This window comes from Oryzias latipes, chromosome 19 (genome assembly GCF_053564925.1).
Source record: "Oryzias latipes strain Hd-rR chromosome 19, Olatipes_Hd-rR_3.1".
Lineage (NCBI taxonomy): Eukaryota > Metazoa > Chordata > Actinopteri > Beloniformes > Adrianichthyidae > Oryzias > Oryzias latipes.
This window is the reverse complement of record NC_136255.1, coordinates 15,686,956-15,704,378: the sequence shown is the minus strand read 5'-3', so window position 1 is coordinate 15,704,378 and position 17,423 is coordinate 15,686,956. Positions and strand designations below refer to the sequence as shown.

Sequence of the window (17,423 nt, the reverse complement as noted above, 5' to 3'; positions counted from 1 at the left end):
TATAAAAAAGGGGGGTGCATCCTGGATGTGGTGCCAATCCATCACCAGTCAAGTTTTAAAATAGCATAAATAATTATGAGTCTGAAGAGTCAGTAACTGTTTTAAAACATAGTACTAGTTAAAAAACACACACAAACATGCCAGAAATGAATGTTTTCACCGGATTAAAGGTACATTTAGACACTATAATGACATAATTAAAGATCGTTTAAGCATTTACATACTTGTGACAGATCATGTTACACTAATTCATTTTTAGTCATTTAGTCGTATCGTCATTAACAATTAGGGTAAAGAAGCAGTATACATGCTCATATTTCACAATAAAAGCCCCACCATAAAAACACAGGTTTACCTTTTAAATTAACTGAAAATTAGGTTTAATTTGAAAGATTTAAGTAAAGTCTTAATAATGTATTCATTATTATGCATAGGGATTACTCAGGGATTATCATAGTGATTTATATTGGCCCTCAAATTATGCAATAAATTGGTATGATCATGAAGCATAGCTATCAAAATTATTTATTAAACACTGAGTATGCTCCCTTGATGATAGTTAAAAATCATAAAAATAGTGCCAGCATAGAAAGGAAGTACATTTTTTCTCAAGCTTATTGTTCATCCGTAAGTGACAGACTCTTAGATTTATGGCCTGAAATCCGTCTCCTTTACATTGTCTTTCTTTGGCTCGCTGCCTCACACAGTGCCAGTCTACAGTAAATAGATAAAAGCCCCATTCGAGTTTTGGAGAACCACAGAGAGTAAGCGGTTGAACTCCAGGGAACCTCTGGCTTCCTTTTCCTCTCAATTTTCACAACTTGCTCTTAAACCTGAAGACAGAGGGTCTAACACGCTGGGATATTTGCACTCACTCAAGCTGTCGCCCCATTTGATTAACTATGTGAAGTTTTCGCAATCGTGTTTTGGTTGGAGGGTTTGAGCAGCTCAAACATTTTTCAGAGTGCCAAACTTCCACCAAAACTTTATTTTTACAGAACACAAAAATAAAAAAAACTAACCAACCACTATTGCAGCTTGTTGTTTTTTTTCCCTCTTTTGGTTAAGTACTGAACAGCGATTGGTAAAAGTTTTCATTGAGAAACATCGTTTCAAACAAGAAATTCCCTCACCACGACCATCCTGGAGGAGTTCTGGTGTGCAACGCTGCGAAATGACGCCCCTCTGGGTGCCTGGACGTGCGGCTGGGGGGCTCGGTGAGGAGGAGGCAGGGGTGGCCTTGGCTGTCTGAGCCCAGAGGAGAGGGACAGGGTGAGAGACAGCGGGATTGGATGGTTTAGGTGAACCGGGGGGCACTGGGGGAGCCTGTGCAGACTGTAAGAAGGATAAGATGTGGACGAAGGCCCCACCTCTGGCCCCCGGTGAGGAGACTGTGGAAAGATAAAAGTCGGAAAGAGGAAATTTAGGCAGAAGTTAAAGCATCTGCTTCCTGTCAGGAACAGTCCACCGTCATCTGCGGTGTTTCCTGCTGCTGTCAAAGACACATAAATCAATCACTCCCACTTGGCTGCTCATTATTTCCTCTTTGGGTAAGTTATTAGAGATCAAAACCGTCCCATAAGCGCCTGCTTAACCTAATTTAAACGGCTGAACGGACCACACACACCAAAGGGGGGAACTTGACACCGAATGGCACTAAATTATAAGCATATTTAGACAGACCCAGATGTGCACGGCCTAAAAAAACACAACAGCATGCGCGCACACACAATCATGTGACGGTTTAACACAGCTCCTGACAACTGCAAAATGACCTCACCTGCACTGTGCTCACATCAAACAGCCTTTCTCTTCTCACTAAATAAAACGCACATGCCGTTAAGTGAAAACACCAAACTCCTGCTAATGCGTCACTCCCTGCAACCCAAACGCAGTCTCCTCCGACACCCATCCTTCAATGACCCTAAATCACTCGGATGGCTTCCTGTCACAAACCGTGTCGTGGCGGTAATGGAGTGGATAAGCCATACGGAGATGTGGGCGCACAAGTCATTACAGCTAAAATAGCGCTCCCTGTCTTGCAATTATTAGCTGGAAAATGACTTTGCGCTGCGAGACTGCAGCTCCATCAGCATTTTTCATGGGGCAAAATCCAGATAGGTCAATTTCTCTCTGAATAATCAGCTGTTAATCACACCAAACGCATTCAAGTGTCCTGAACACAGCGCTCACCACAGACCCTATTATTGCTGTCTCTTTCACATCCGTCAGAGGGATCCTTTAATTGGATTTGAATGAGACACCATTTGTGTAAAAACGCCACTTCAGTCTGGTCGAAAAGGGACTTGTGTGAACTTGTGCTGCATTTCCGTTGGGAGTGGGTCTGAAAGCCTGGCTTAGAAAGATCCCCAGCATGCACCTGGGTGTTTGTGGGGCGGCTGTCAAACGCAGACGCTGGATCCACGGAGGTGACTTTAAAGATGGCGGTGGTGTGTGGCAGAGGCGGAGCAGGGCGAGACGGAGATGTGTTCACCGGAGGAGGCTGGTTTGGGGCTGAAGGTCCGCTGACTGCACTGTTCTCCGCTCTGTGACAAAGAAAAGACTTTCCATCTCTGAACTGCACAATTTTTTCATACTACAATTCTTCTCAGCCAAACAAATGACTGAATTCTCACCTGAGCTTCTCAATTGGTTTCCTTTTACTGAAAAGCAGCAGGCCCAGCAGAGTTTTCCTCTTGATGGAGACAATCAGAGCAGCTCCCAGCAAAGTGAGGAGAACAACCAGGACACTGACAGTCACATTCCTGCTATCTGAACACATAGGAAGCACAGAAACATATAGCCACAATTCCAAATGAGAAGGTATAGTGATTATATATATATGAATATTATTTGTTCATACTGGAAATCTATGTATACCCATATTTTTTTTGAAAGTAAAACAAATAATTTTGATTAAGGGAGATTGACTGTTTTACTTCCTATGGTTAAAATTGTATGTATACATGTACAACACATGTACATCGCATGTACCATCTATTAACCACCAGATTTTTTCCATTATTTGTTATCTGCTTTGTTGTTTACTACAACTTAGACACTCATATTGAATGTCACTGCTTTAACTTCCTCTGGCCAGATGTTCTGGGTTTGGCTCCACTGAGGCATTTCATAGAGAGAGCCCAATACATTTATGTGTAGAAGCTAAAGAATAAGGACTAAAAGTCCAAATCCTGTATAGATAAAAGATCCAAAATAAGAAAAGTAACCCAAAAAGTGTTAAAGCTGTGAGTCCAGATGTTACTTTTAAAACAATAATAGGATTATGAGAAATCGCACAGAATATGTTTATTAATTAGTTACTTTTTTCAACTGGACTAAATGCTGTGTTCCACCTGAAACCATGAAAAATGAATTTGAAGTCAGATCTGAACTGAATTGGTTTTTAATCCTGGAGAGATGCCATTAGTTACCATTACCTGCAACCCTGATGGGGCCGCTATCCAGGCTCCCCCCAAAACCTGCTTTGTCACAGAAGGGCGGCGCCCAGTGAGCCTCACAGTGACAGTTCTTGTTGTTGTTGCACACCTAAACAAAAACAAAAAAAAATGAACAGGATGTTAAAGAATGGATGGAATAACAACACATCACATTAGGAAATAAATCAGCCGACACTACTAAAACAGATAGGATTAAGAGTCTGAGATCAAATTTCTTTATGTGATATTTGATGAAAAATTGAGTTGGAAGAAACATATAAATGACATAAATTCTAAAATATCTAAAAACAATATCCGTTCTTTACGACTGAGTCTTAGCAAAGTTACAAGATTTAAAGTTGTTAATTTTCAAGTAGTTCTTCACAAAGTTAAGCATTTTTTAAAATTTCAAAATTAATTAACATTTACTACAAAAGCTTCCATCTTAGAGATGGAGTCTGAGAAAAAGTACACAGTTTAAATAATAGCTATGAAAGACACACTTCATTAAACTGTCCTAAAATCTGGTATTAGTCAACTATTATTTATCATAATTATTTTTAGTGAATTTTTGGAAATGTTTTGCTCAAATTTTATTGTTTCAGATTTTCAGAATAATTGTACAAGGGTATCTTGTGTGCTGCACATGGTAAGAAGAGCCAAGACATCTGGAATTAAATAAAACAAAAGGGGAAAATAAAAGAGAGGGGGAAAAACCAAGTAGACCCATGCTTTAAGCCACATTTTTATAATTGCTCTTTTGTCTTCCTTTGAATTAAAGAGCAGGAAAGGTCAAATCTAGGAGAGTTCCCTGTCTGGGAACAGTAATATGGAACAGGTGAGGGGGGTTCTGGGAAAGACAACATCTTGATCTAATCTACTCGCCGGGGTGCCCTGACTTCAAAACTGCCCACATCCTTTTGTTTAAGTGAGTAAAAACATTCCTTAAAAGTTTTATAGATACAAAATCTAATAGGAACTAAAGACATTTTTAACTAATTTTTTTCAATGTGTGCAAACATAACCTCAAACTGGACAACCCATTTCTGTGATGTCATCCCACACAGATACATCCAACACTAATAGTTTTAAAATGCTTGCTGCATTATGCCAAACAAAACCTGAGCGACAATTTTCAACAGTTTTGAGGACAAGGACTGCAGCTGCAGAGCATGATGAATGGCACTTAATGGAGAACATAAATGAGATCATTATATGTAATTGATTGAGCCTTTCATCGTTTAGTGATTGATTGCAACTTATGGTTTGTTCTCTGTATGACGTTAACGCTTTAGAGCTACATTTTGAACTCTTTACAGCTTTGACAGCTTTTAGGAGGAAGAAATGGAACATTCACTAAGTAGAAAGGGATTTTAAACAGCCTTTTCACTTCAGGGTTGAAGCTTAATTTAAAACTAAAATAACTGAAGTACGGAGGAGTTCACAAAATAACCACTAGTAGCTTGTTCCACAATAAATTATTTTCTTTGCCCTGTTGGTGTATAACAGGGGTCTGCGACTTTTAGTGCTAAAAAGGGCCATTTATACCAGTATTTTGTGACCAAAACCCAGAGAGAGACGCAAAATCCCAAGAAATATATACATTATTTAATAATTTATGTTTTTTTTAGCCATTTAGCTTTCAAATATTTACAATGAAAAAATTGTAGTAGTTTAATATTTAACTTTATACAGTATAAAAATTTCAACTTTGCTCACTTTTGACAGCAGAACAGTTCCTTCCAAAGTAAAACACACCCTGTGTCAAATAAGATCCTCCTGCTGCAGCAGATTTACATGATTAAAAATGCAATATTATATCATAATGACTTTGGAGTACCATCATTATTTTTCTTCTTTTACTGTCCAATATAAATATGACAATATTCATGTAGAATCCATTTTTTTTAAATCAATACATCTACCTACACAAGATGATAGATGTGTAGGTAAATGTATTGGTAGTGTCTAGTAGAGAGGTAGCAACTAGACACTGTTGTGCAGCAGAAGATCAGAATATTAAACGACTCTGACAATATAGTCAATGTTGTTGCATAATTTTACTTGGTTTTGTCAAAAATATAAATGATCAGACAAATTTAGATAAACTACAAACCACATATTTATTCCATTTATTAGCATTTTTCTTTAAAGCCAAAGAGCCACATTGGAAGAATAAAACAACTGCATGTGGCTCCGGAGCTCAGGTTGCAGACCCCTGGAGTAGAAATTTAAATCTACAGCTTTATGTCAGACTTTTCTGTCATTAACTATTTCAACTAATTGAGGTCAGTCGATTGGGAGGTACGATTTAAATCCCCACCTCCTTACATTTTTGGGGTGCTATGAGGTTTTTTATTTCTGCCATGTAGGTCAGGGTAAACATCAAATCACATGACATGGAATCTAGTCAAGATGGTGATGACCATAAACTGATATGTACAAAAACAAAGGACTGACTTGTGTGTTTTACAGGTATTGGTTTCTTCATCCTGGGAGGAAAGTGAGATGGGAGGTGCTGAATACTCACCCCTCGACTGCTGCACTTGGCTGCACACTCATGCACACCAAAAACACTGACATTTTGGCACTGACGATTAAGACACATCTGAAACAAGAACAAGGAAAAAAACGTTTTAGCTCAAGTTAGTTTATTTTAAATGCATAAAGCACATCCAACTTGCTATCATTATTAATGTTAGAGTAGTGCAAGACATGTATGTCTGATTGTGTGAGGTGTCTCAGAAAAATTATGAAATATCGTGAATTATTTAGACGTTAGTGAAAAGACCCATTGAGAGACTAACCCCTAACAGCTCAAAAAGAAGATGAGAGGCCAACGGACACAAGGGATCAGCAGCAGGTTCAGTATTATGAATGGAAACTGACTACATGTAGTCATGATGTTTTAAAACAACAAAAACGTCACACCCTATGTTATCTATGACATCTCTGCTCCAGGACTGCATGAAAAAAGGGGCGTGTCCAATTGGTTTGAAGAAAGCATATTTTTCCTTTGTGACATGTGACTTTTGACAAGCCATGCTTCGATTTACTGGAGTCAAATGTCAGATATATACGGCTTCGATTGACCTAAAATTGTTTAAACAAATGGATCAGTAGAAACCTTTTTTCAAAATAAAGTTTAGAGAAAAAGAATTTCAAGTGTTTGGGAACACTTTGGTCTCCAAAGTAGGTTAATTATGTGGTTAAATCAAAGCCACGGTGTTGTGACATGGAAAGGTGTTTAGTTATTAATTTGCTTTTTTTGATGTGAAGGTTTGTCATCTTCCTTCACTTTTTTCAAAGATGGCAAACATTTTCATTTTCCATTTTGTTTTATAGCTTTAACTCTGTAGATAAAGTGAAGGAAGCCAAATAAAGCCAACTTTAACTGACATATAATATTTTGAATGAAAAAGCCTGTAACAAATCCCCTATAAAGTTACACAAACTGTCAAAAATGCATGATTATTGTAAATAGTAACATCCGACTTACTGTCATTTTTTCAGATGTGAGGATGACTGGCATTTCTGTTATAGTTGATTTGTGCAAATTGAAATATCAGGTTTGTTTCTGCTCTGCAGAATTTGTCCACAAAGAGTCAGTTTGAAAAGAGTTCATCAATGAGACTTAATGAATTCTTCAGCGAAGAAATTGCTGAAGAAATCATCACACTCATACAAGGCTTCGTCTCACCATCACTAGCTCTCCCTGAAAGGCGTATCAGTCATGGCCTTTCACTTCATGCTCACCAGTCAATTCTTTTGCAGAACAAATGAGTAAAATCGATGAAAAAAAAATGAAAAATCCTAAATCAAGAGTCTCACCAATAACCTTTTCTGTTTTAAAAAAAAAAATTCAAAGACTTTTCAAAAGCCCCAAACCATTTTTTTTCTGTCTGTACCTGAAGTGTTTCATCTGTAACTGCCAAATAACCGGATTTGTGTGAGTCTTTTTGTGGTTGTACTGAGATGATTTAGCTTTTGTGGTCATGATATCTGGTTTGGTTCATGCCACATCTGCTTTGCATTGCTGAGCTGCATCACATTTCTAATCAGTCGCCTCCACAGTTTCTTTAGTACCATAATCAGTTCCTGGTTTTACTTTGGTCACAGATAATATGTCATAGTTTAATTCATTGTGTTGGTATTTATTTATGTATATCAGCTCATTAAACAGACTGTCTCTGTTTTACATTTGGATCATGCTAACTCAGACAAATTTGGAGTCTTCCTCCTGTAATGAAAATAAAAGGAACTACATTTTCCTCATCATTGATTTCATTTGCTTTAAAAATTTTCAATCACTGATTTACTGAGGTCCTACTTAAGCCAAATTGCTCATCCCATAATCTCTAATTTCTCAATCAAATGAACTGCTTCCTTCAGATAGGGATGGGTTAACTAACAGTTTTTATCAGTTACATATGCAAAATCTTGGTTCACATTTAATGAAAAGTGTTGCAGAGAAGAAAGTGCAGCAAATGCTTTTCTTGGGGATAAAATAGAACAAGTTTTGCAGTCTAGTATGTATTTTTTTTAACTGAAGGTATCAGACAAAAGAGTAAGGTCACACCATTCCATCTCCACATTTGGTACCAGTCAGAACCAGGCCAGGATCTGGCATGTCATCCCCCAAGTAGACGTGAGTGCCCCGGCAGAGTATCCGTCCACCCTCATGCAAGGGTATGTTTGTTTCTATGGAAACGGCGTTGGTGCCGATGACGGGGCGGTTGGCTCCTCCTTGACACTGGATTTTGCCGCATTTTGCATCCCTTTGATCAAAGCAACCAAGACTCGGGTCAGTATGAATTATAAACCAAAGCTTATTGTTCTGTACTGTACTTCCTGCAGACATTCTTCCTTTGCAGTCCAGCTGTCAATTACATAGTTTGAAAGACTGGCAGGTTTTTCAAACACTAACATCACAGCAATTTTAGGGATGACACTTTATGCATCAAACTAAATGACTGCATCTCTCAGTTAGTAAAATTTAGCTGTTTTGTTTCACTCTGTCCAGCAGTATTTAACCTAAAAAAACATCTCATCCAAGACATTTGAGGCTTACTTGTGATTCATTTATTAGGAGTCAGCACAGTCCGTTATTAACTGATTGCATCCCACAGAGAAATGCATTCACCAGTTTCTATGGTGACCCCGGCTCTTACCGCACTTCACATTTGGCGAAGGAGCCTTTTGAATCCTTGCCACAGTTGCCGTAAGGATCTCCCGCCGAGTTGACCCTTTCAAAGCAGATGCTTGGAGCCGGCTTGGCTCCTGCAAGACACAATAACACACCATTAAAAGTCTGCGCCTATAACCGAACCAGCCGCAAGGATGCCTCTTTCGCACCTTGGCCCCATAGTGTGATGCATTGCTGCTCGTGCGTCTGGCATATGCCGTTGTAGCAGTATCCCTCCACGCTGTGGCAGGCGTGGCCATCATGGAGGTAAACGTTGGAGGGGCAGTGGGGGCTGCTGCCAGTGCAAAACTCGGGCAAATCACAGGAGTTGCTGGATTCACGACACGGAGTCCCTGCTGGTTTGAGCTGAAGTCAAATACAGAGAAACAGATTCAAGCTTAGACAAACTTTGCTGGAAAACAATCCAACAGCTTCAATCCAAATCGGCAACAACAGAAAAACGTAACAGCTTGGTGTACCTGGCAGTCTTGGCAGCATTGCCCATGTGCACAGACAGCATCCCCTTTCAGAGTGCAGGTTGAGGCGTTACAGCAAGGATTTAGACACTCCTTTAAATAGAAGAATGACAGGAAAAGGTTGCATGCTCAGAATTGTAATTTAGAATAAATGTGTTGAGGAAACATTTTGTGGAAACAGTTTTCTATTTGCAACTGACATCAGGAAACAGAATATTGTTTAACATAAAATAATTGGCTTATATCATCCAACGGGTGCAGGGTTTACAGAGCTCTATTATGTGCAAATATAAATGTTATTAAACACCATCTGATATATGAGCGAAGCAACTGAAACAAAGCAAACTAGTCTCAGCATTCGCATTCTGGAGCAGCACAGCTAGAGTTTAACTAGAATAATGTGGATTTGCAATGATTATTAAAGGCGTATAACTTTTTTTGCATTTTTTTTCTGTGATTTTAAAAAGACTGCATGTTTTTGCAAATTTTTGGATTAAAAGAAGACAAAAAGTATAACAAATAGGAAAAGGATCCTGATTTTGAGTTCTTTAGGCTGCACAGAGCATGTCCCATAGCATTTTCCATTTCACACTGGTGGACCATCTGTTTCATGCTAGCTGTTATCATGAACCATGCACTGCAACATTCAGCAGCTTTCTGCCTCCTAATGTAGATGGAGGGCAGAATTCAATCAAGCCACTATGTGTAAGATAAAGTCTGCTGGTACGTGTGAGTCTCCCTGAGGATGCACATTTTTAGCTCTCCAGGGAGAAAAAAAAACACAAACGGGCAGGGAACTTGGGTGATATATATTTTTTGCAATGATTTTAATAAAAATATATTATAAATACAAAAATGGAAAGTTTTGATTTAAAATAAGTTAAAATACACAAATCCTAATAAAAATGGGCAAAAATAATGATCTTCCTGACTCCACAATAGGATTTTTTATTTAATATAGCCAGATTTAGATGGCTGGTCAGTAGAATGTTATTGTAAAACAATTTTTGGAAACCATTCTTTCTGGGTTTAACTTCATAATGTCACACTGAGGCAGGAGACTACAAACCCACGAGTCAGCCCTCTCCCTTCTGCCTTCAGTCTGACTATGGTGCAGAAGTGAGAGTCAGGAGGAAGGAGATGGATGGAGCTGGCAGGGGGACAGAGCTGACATGATGGGCCCCTCCAGATCTGTTTTTTCAGCCTGAAAACCATTAGGACTGGTTCCCATGGTCCTACTGGCCAAAAGAGGTAGATGATTCCTGCTGAAAAGAGGTAGCTTGTGACAGTGAAGAATACGACCCGGGCTCTTAATGAGGCTTTTTAATGGTGCAGTGAGGTGCTGTGTGAGCAGTCTGATGTGGCTTGCGTTGGCACAACACCGCTCAACTTTGTAGAGAGCTTGATTATGCCGCTGGCCCTGGAGCTCATGACAGCTCAGAAAGACAAGGACACTTTCAGCCTGACCCTGGCTGAACAGCCCTCCAAAATAAAAGTATCAACAAATCACAGAAGGCAACAAAGCCTCCTCTCAGGAGGCGATTATATAATCCCAAATATGCTTCCAAATCGGAATAGATGTAGCCATAACGCAGCCCAGCGCTAATTGTCAGCTGAATCTGGTGCTTTATCTTTGTGCTGTTTGCAACATCCACCACCATAACACATGTCAGGGCTTAATTCACTCAGCAATGTCTTCTCTCAGAGACTACAACCAAACAGCTCTCCCTCCCAAACACCTCTGCTGTGCACAGACTGAATAATTTCCCACTCAAATCTTTAATCCAGTTTACTGAAAAGTGCATTAAGAAAGCACGGAGCTGCTACACTGCAACTCCTTTGTTTCAACTCTGCGATAGCTGCTTCATGTCACAATTCTGCCCAGAGAGATACAGAAACACCCCCCACCCCCACCCTTTTCTAAAATAATCAACATTGATTTATGAGCAGCAAAGAAGTACGTTCGCCAGAGGTTTTTAGCAGAAAAATGGTGTTTATGGTGACCTGCGAGAGCCTCACCTCCACTTCTCCGCAGTCACACTCCTCCCCTTCCTCCACGTAGCCGTTGCCACATTTCTGCCCGCCGTAGAGGACTTTAACCTCTGGCATGTTGTACAGACACATGCCGACACCTTTCTCGAAGCTGGCCGTCAGGTCTTTTTTGCTGCAGCTGCTGAAAACGGTGGGGAACGGATACCTGCAAGTGCCAGGAATGTTTCATGAGTCAAACAGACAAAGGATAAACAGGAAGGTGATCAGTTCAACTAGGACAGGGGTCTGCAACCTGCAGCTCTAGAGCCACATGTGGCTCTTTGACCTCTCCATTGTGGCCCTTTGATTGAAGTAAAATAACATTTTTAATTTTAAAAGATAACATTCAAGTTAAAAGTAGGGAAGTAGTAAAGGAAAGAAAAGTAAAGTAACACTTTATTCAATTACTACATGACTACAGTACCCATAATGCTAAATATCCATCAAGCAGTTTGGCTTTGTAGTTTACCAAATTCCCCGTTTACCACAGAATATCAGCAAGCACAACCAGAACTGATACTTAAGGCACACAGAGTTATAAGGTGGATTTAGGAATTTTAAGTACATCTTATGGTTCGAAAACACTGTATGATCAATTAATTAGCCCTGATTTAATTTTGGTTAATTACATTACAAATTTCTGGCAGAGATGCACCACAAACGGTAAAATAAACACCACACTACCTCTAAATTTACTGAATTTAAAAAAAAAAAAAAAAAAAAATGTGACAAAGGTGTCTTTTATTTTGAAAGGAAGTCATGTGAAAACTCCAAAAGTTATAAACTATTTTATATTTTAAAAAATATGTCATTTCCTCTTTATGTTTGTGTTTTCTTTATGCCAAAAAAAAACAATAGTTTATATTTATCATAATAGTAACAGTAATAAAAATACAAATCAGTCTGTTATTTTTCTAAAAGTGGCAGTCATACTTTGTGGCTCCTATTGGGTGGTAAGAAATTGACTTAAATGGCTCTTTAAGTATTGAAGGTAAGATAGGAGAAATCTAAAATACTCACTAATAACTATAGGAAATGAAATAAATCAATTGACCCCCATCTGAGAAAATCTAACGACGATTTGTCAGTAGATAAACAGCACAAAACTCCCATGACTTTCCTCCCACATAATTGCATGAACTGCAAGGGTGAAATGGATGAGAATATTTGAAGAGAAGGGAATTTTATTCAAACCAAACCCAAAATGCTGCTCGTTTTGCAAGACTTGCAACCCTTTTGTTTGACTCGAAACAATGGGAGACTGTCCTTTTACTGTCAGCTGGGAAAGCATTCGACCCTAAGTGTTCTCTGCCAAAAAGACCTCATGTGGCGTTACTGAGGGCTTTTAATAGACGTTAGATGAAAAAAATGAGAGTAAAAAAACGTCACTTACTGTGTATAGATTGTATCTCATTTTCTATATGGTTCTTGATAATAAAAGCACCACATGAAATTTTTAATAACTCCACCACTGCTGTAAAACCTCAGTGAGGCCAGAAAGGATGAATCTCTGAAATCTTCCCACTTCCATCTGTACTTGTCTTTTTGTGTCCAGATAAGCGATAGTAAGTGGGGAATTCAGGTCAGCTCTTTCAGCAGCCTTTATCAGACACCCTTGAATTTTTGAAACGTACACTGCACAGCAAACCATCAATCACGCCTCTGCACTTACGTTACCTCTGCCACCCACTTACCGATTTGGGCCTGAGGCTCAGAGAGCACAATTTTCCCTCCCTTGCAATGGGAATAACAAACAAACTGAACATGCACCCCATAAGAGCAGATGTAACACACCCAACAGCTGGTTGTGGCACACATTTGTCATGCATTCCTGTGCATTGGGTAAAGTCAGGCGTTTTTATACAACCACATGGAAAATGTTCATGACACTTTAAAAAAGTACTTTTAAATCATTTATTGCTTAAACCTAAATCTAATATATAGATGAATATGTAAGCCCATCCATGCATACCAATTACAAACCAACCTGAAACTTAAAATTTTTGCATGATAGGAAATCAGATTGCAGAGTCATACAGGGCGTGGCTTCCAGATTGAAGCTTGTTCTAAAATACAAATACCTAGTCAGTTCAGTGTATGACCACTAGGGGGATTTTTACACACTAAAAGTTAGTACTCCAATTTCAAATATTCAGACTTATTTTTTTAAAGCCAAAATTGTTAACAAATAGAAATATAGGTTGGGCCTGCATTCCTTCACTACTAAGTGCAGGAATTTTATGGAGTGTTCCCCTTTTTGAAGAGCTGTCGGGTGCCCTAGAAATTTCCCAGAAATCTGTGCGAAAAACCAGTGAGCATATGGATACTCACCACATTGGCAAATATGGACCACCATGCATTGTGTTAATTTTTTCATGTCAAAATTTTTTTTTTTTTTTTTTTTACAAACCATCCAAGTTTTCATCATGACAACACACTCGATTCATAAATAGTCTTCGTAAAATGCTCATGTTGTTACTTCAAAAATTGGTGAAGTCATATTTGCCATTAAAAAAGTAGCGGGCGTGGTGTTTCAATTGTTTTTACCATCCAGTGTACTAGATAGTTTAGTTTAGTTTTTATAGTTTTAGTAGTTATGGATTAGGGAGAGAATTCGGACATAGCCATAATCTTTTGTTTAACAGGTGTCAAATAAATCCTCCTCTTTACTATAGTTTTGTTGGGTCAACTTTCTGTCTTATTTTTTCCACTTATTTCCCCCTTTTTTGGGGTTAGGCTGGAGCTTGATGACATCATTTCCTGCCAAAATGGGGACAGTCTGGAAACCAGATGAACTGACGTCAAATCGGTTTAATAAAACCCAGTAGGCCACTCTGTACTTGTATAATAAACAGCCAAAGTCTGATTTGTTATGAAACATATAATTTTGTATTTTGTTGCAAATTTGTGCACAATTTTTTTAAGTTATTTAGTATTCTGAGCTGCTGGGGTACCACTTGCTTTGAAGCAGCAAGGACATCACCGCTGCAAACAGCATTCCCAGAATGCAGAGGCCTTAACAATGCGCCTTTCTCCACTATCAGCTGCTCTGAAACAGCTTCAAAGCAGATACAAGTTTCAAAGCTTCCAAGAGATTCTAAGCTGATGTTTTAAGCATCCACACCAGAGAAATGTGAGCTGTATCTGCAGAGCTCCTGCCCTCAAAGTGACGGGTCCTAAATCTGCTAACAATCTGAGCGAATCTGCTGCCAGTGTTCAAAGGCCAGACACCAGACTCAACAGCACACCTCCAGAGAGCAGTTTCCATGACTTTGCAGGGCAGCTGTTTGAACACTGGACGGCTTAATGTATCATAGAGCTGGTGTAGTGAAGGGCAGAAAGCTTAAATATTGTGGTTTCTGACATCCCAACAAATGCAGCTTGCTGAAGATGTCATATTAGTGCGGTGTGGCTTTGAAAAGAGAAGAACTGTGATTTCATTTCCATCACTAGTGTAAGAATCTGCCTTGAACTCAGACCCAGTGGGTGTATTGATATTAAAGCTGTTAAAAATGCTCTTTGGAGGTTTTTTTACTTTTAAGAATGCGACGTCTGTGTCGCTTAGAAATGGCCCTCTTTCAAACAGCTTTTAATTTTTTTATAATTGTGTTTTTCCCATCCCATTTCATGTTTCAGCTTGACCTAATTTTTGCCTTTTCTTTGATTTCTCCTCATCGTGTCCACGCTTTGTGATGGGAGAAAGGTGGTTACCTCAAAACAGATTTTGGATTAAAAGCATCAAAGAAAGCTGTCATAATAACGATATTTGGGCCCCCTTCCTTCTCTGAAGCCACTTCCCTCTCTTGCTGATGTCTGCCTTCCCCTGAAAACCAGAGCCAACGTTGTTAAGCTGCACATTCCCTTTATTTTTGCAGAAAACTGTTTCCATGAACTCAGCCCTAGTCTTCAATTAGAGCCCACGGAGCGCATGACGAACCCATCCGTGTTTTTCCCTCATCTTTTTCAGCAACTCAGATACATTAGTGACTAAAACATCCAGCTGTTTCTTTATGAGCAGCAGCGTGGGGAAAGAAATGGGTGTGCGCCGCAACAATGTGGGGGAGGGAGGACAAAAACGAGGGGAAATGAGGCTGTGAAATGGCAAATGCACAGATGAAATACACTAGGTGGCATTTAGCAGCTGCAGCCCTCTGAGGACCAATAAAACACTTCCAGCAGAAGTTACGGTTGGCACATCTGCAGTTTTTGGCAAATGAAAGATTCCCCACCTTGAAAGAGAAGTTGCAGATTTCAATCCTTGGTGTTGTTGTTTTGACTCTTATCAATTTTAAGATTGGTTTGTTTTAGATTTGTTGCTCAGTTTTTCTGTTTTTCTCCCCAACTTTATCATTCAATAAATATTTTTTTTACCCTGCAGTCTTTGTTTTGGGGATACATTAAGGATTTTTTGTGAGATTAGGGGTTAATACCAATATTAATGAGAGATTACAATTAAAATTTTCCTAAAACCACCCCAAAACAATAAATTGCATTACTATTATTACATAGACTGAGTGGAAAAGACAACAATTTTTCTAATACCATGGACATTACAGCATGTAGAATCATTCAAAAAAAATACAATTTTCACAAGATCAGATCTGTTTTCAACAACTAATTTGCTTACATGCATACTTTTGTAGAAACACATCATGCTGTCATCGACATATTATCTTTATCACTCAGTAGGTCCACTGTATACATAATTGTACACTCAGACATTGTGAATGATTTAGGTCTGTTTTCTTTTACTGAATGATAACCTTTAATCTGTCATCACCATAACTTTCACATCTAGCTTTTTTTTTGTTTTACTTAACAGCAGTTATTGGATGTAACTCCACTTCTAAGTAAAGTTGTATTGAAATGCTGTTCACCTTTATTCATTTCTTGACACATCTTTCGCTTTATTGATTTGTAGTTTTATTAAAAACATATGCTTGCTGTGGGCAAAAACAAACAAACGGGTAATGATTAGAAACAAGCTTATTTTGAATAATAAGCTGATATTTTGAAAGTTTCCTCTACAGTTTTAGAGGATCATAAAGGGATCTCATTATACAAATGTACCATTAGACTAAAAACACATCTTGATCAGCCTTGAGAGGATTTGTAATAGTTTACAATTTCCCCCATAATATGCCGCAGTGCAGGTTTATGGATAATTTCTAAAAAGAATTATGCAAACAAAGATCAGACTTACATAAAACAAGTTTATTCCATGAAATAATTTTAAATTTTTTTGCTTTTTTCCATTTAGAAACAAATTATCTGATCCTTTATTGGTGCAGGTTTTAACACCCTGACCATCACAGAAAGTTTCCTCTTCTCATGTTGCAGCATGTGAGTGGTTGTATAAATATCAGCTTTTCATCAGACTATGAGCACAAAGCCAAACCTTATGTTATTACAGTACCCCTCAGGGGAAAGTCTGAGTTTAGCATACATAGGGTAGCTCAGCCTAAGGTTTGGGAGGAGGCCTGTCCACACTCCATTTTTGTGTTTATAGTTGAGGGAAAGGGAGTTTATGTCACATCTTTTCATTCATTAAATTATCCTGCACCACCCTTGGCAACATATAAATAAATAAATTACCGGTAATTAAAAAAAATAATATATATATAGATATATGACCAAGTTACTTTCTTTTCCTGTAGCCTTTTTTACAGCCTCATTGATTCAAAGATCTTTATCGGGCACTTAGGTTAAAAACCTTAGCTCAACCTGACTTCTGCAACTCTGAACTGCCCCTTCCTTGTCCTTTTCATTAAAGTGACAGCTCCTTTATGAACAGCACACTGGTTTTTTCATAACATTTTGTGACTTCTGACAAGGTCAGATGCAGCGGCAGGCACAAGCAGCAGTTAATAAGCCACAGCCGTGTTCAAAGTCTAACCTTCTGCCATCCTAGTGAGCGCAGACTTGGTGTGGTAGTACGGAAAATATGGGTTTGTTTTTTTGAAGAATTAACTCATTTCATCAACTACATTACCTAGATATAGTCCTTTCAGTTTTGTTAGGAAAATGATCCTTTTATATTAAATTAAATCAGATTCAACTTTATTGTCACAGCACTGGTGGATACAGGGCAACAAAATGCAGTTAGCATTCAACCATAAGTGCATTTTCACAGTGCAAATCAACGCTAAGGCCTTTTCTACAGCTAATGCATGACTGGCACAAATTTGAGCTCATGTGATGATGTGGCATGACATTTTTTTGCATTCACTTTTATATAAACTGCAGAAATCATTAGCAGAGAGGTGACAGATGATTGGCTGGTTGCTGTCC

The 17,423-nt window shown here is 38.6% G+C and overlaps 1 protein-coding gene across 1 annotated transcript in view; it reads right to left on the bottom strand.

Annotated features, from left to right (window-relative positions):
• adam12a (ADAM metallopeptidase domain 12a) overlaps positions 1-17,423 on the bottom strand; it is a 100,443-nt gene that overhangs the window by 5,170 nt on the left and 77,850 nt on the right. Inside the window, exons 12-21 of the mRNA XM_011488263.4 lie at positions 11,121-11,298; positions 9,105-9,194; positions 8,796-8,991; positions 8,612-8,720; positions 8,020-8,218; positions 5,971-6,048; positions 3,441-3,549; positions 2,637-2,772; positions 2,381-2,546; positions 1,134-1,391 (exon numbers count right to left, since the gene is read on the bottom strand). Of these exons, the coding sequence (XP_011486565.1) occupies positions 1,134-1,391; positions 2,381-2,546; positions 2,637-2,772; positions 3,441-3,549; positions 5,971-6,048; positions 8,020-8,218; positions 8,612-8,720; positions 8,796-8,991; positions 9,105-9,194; positions 11,121-11,298 (1,519 nt within the window). The remainder of the gene's footprint in view (positions 1-1,133; positions 1,392-2,380; positions 2,547-2,636; positions 2,773-3,440; positions 3,550-5,970; positions 6,049-8,019; positions 8,219-8,611; positions 8,721-8,795; positions 8,992-9,104; positions 9,195-11,120; positions 11,299-17,423) is intronic.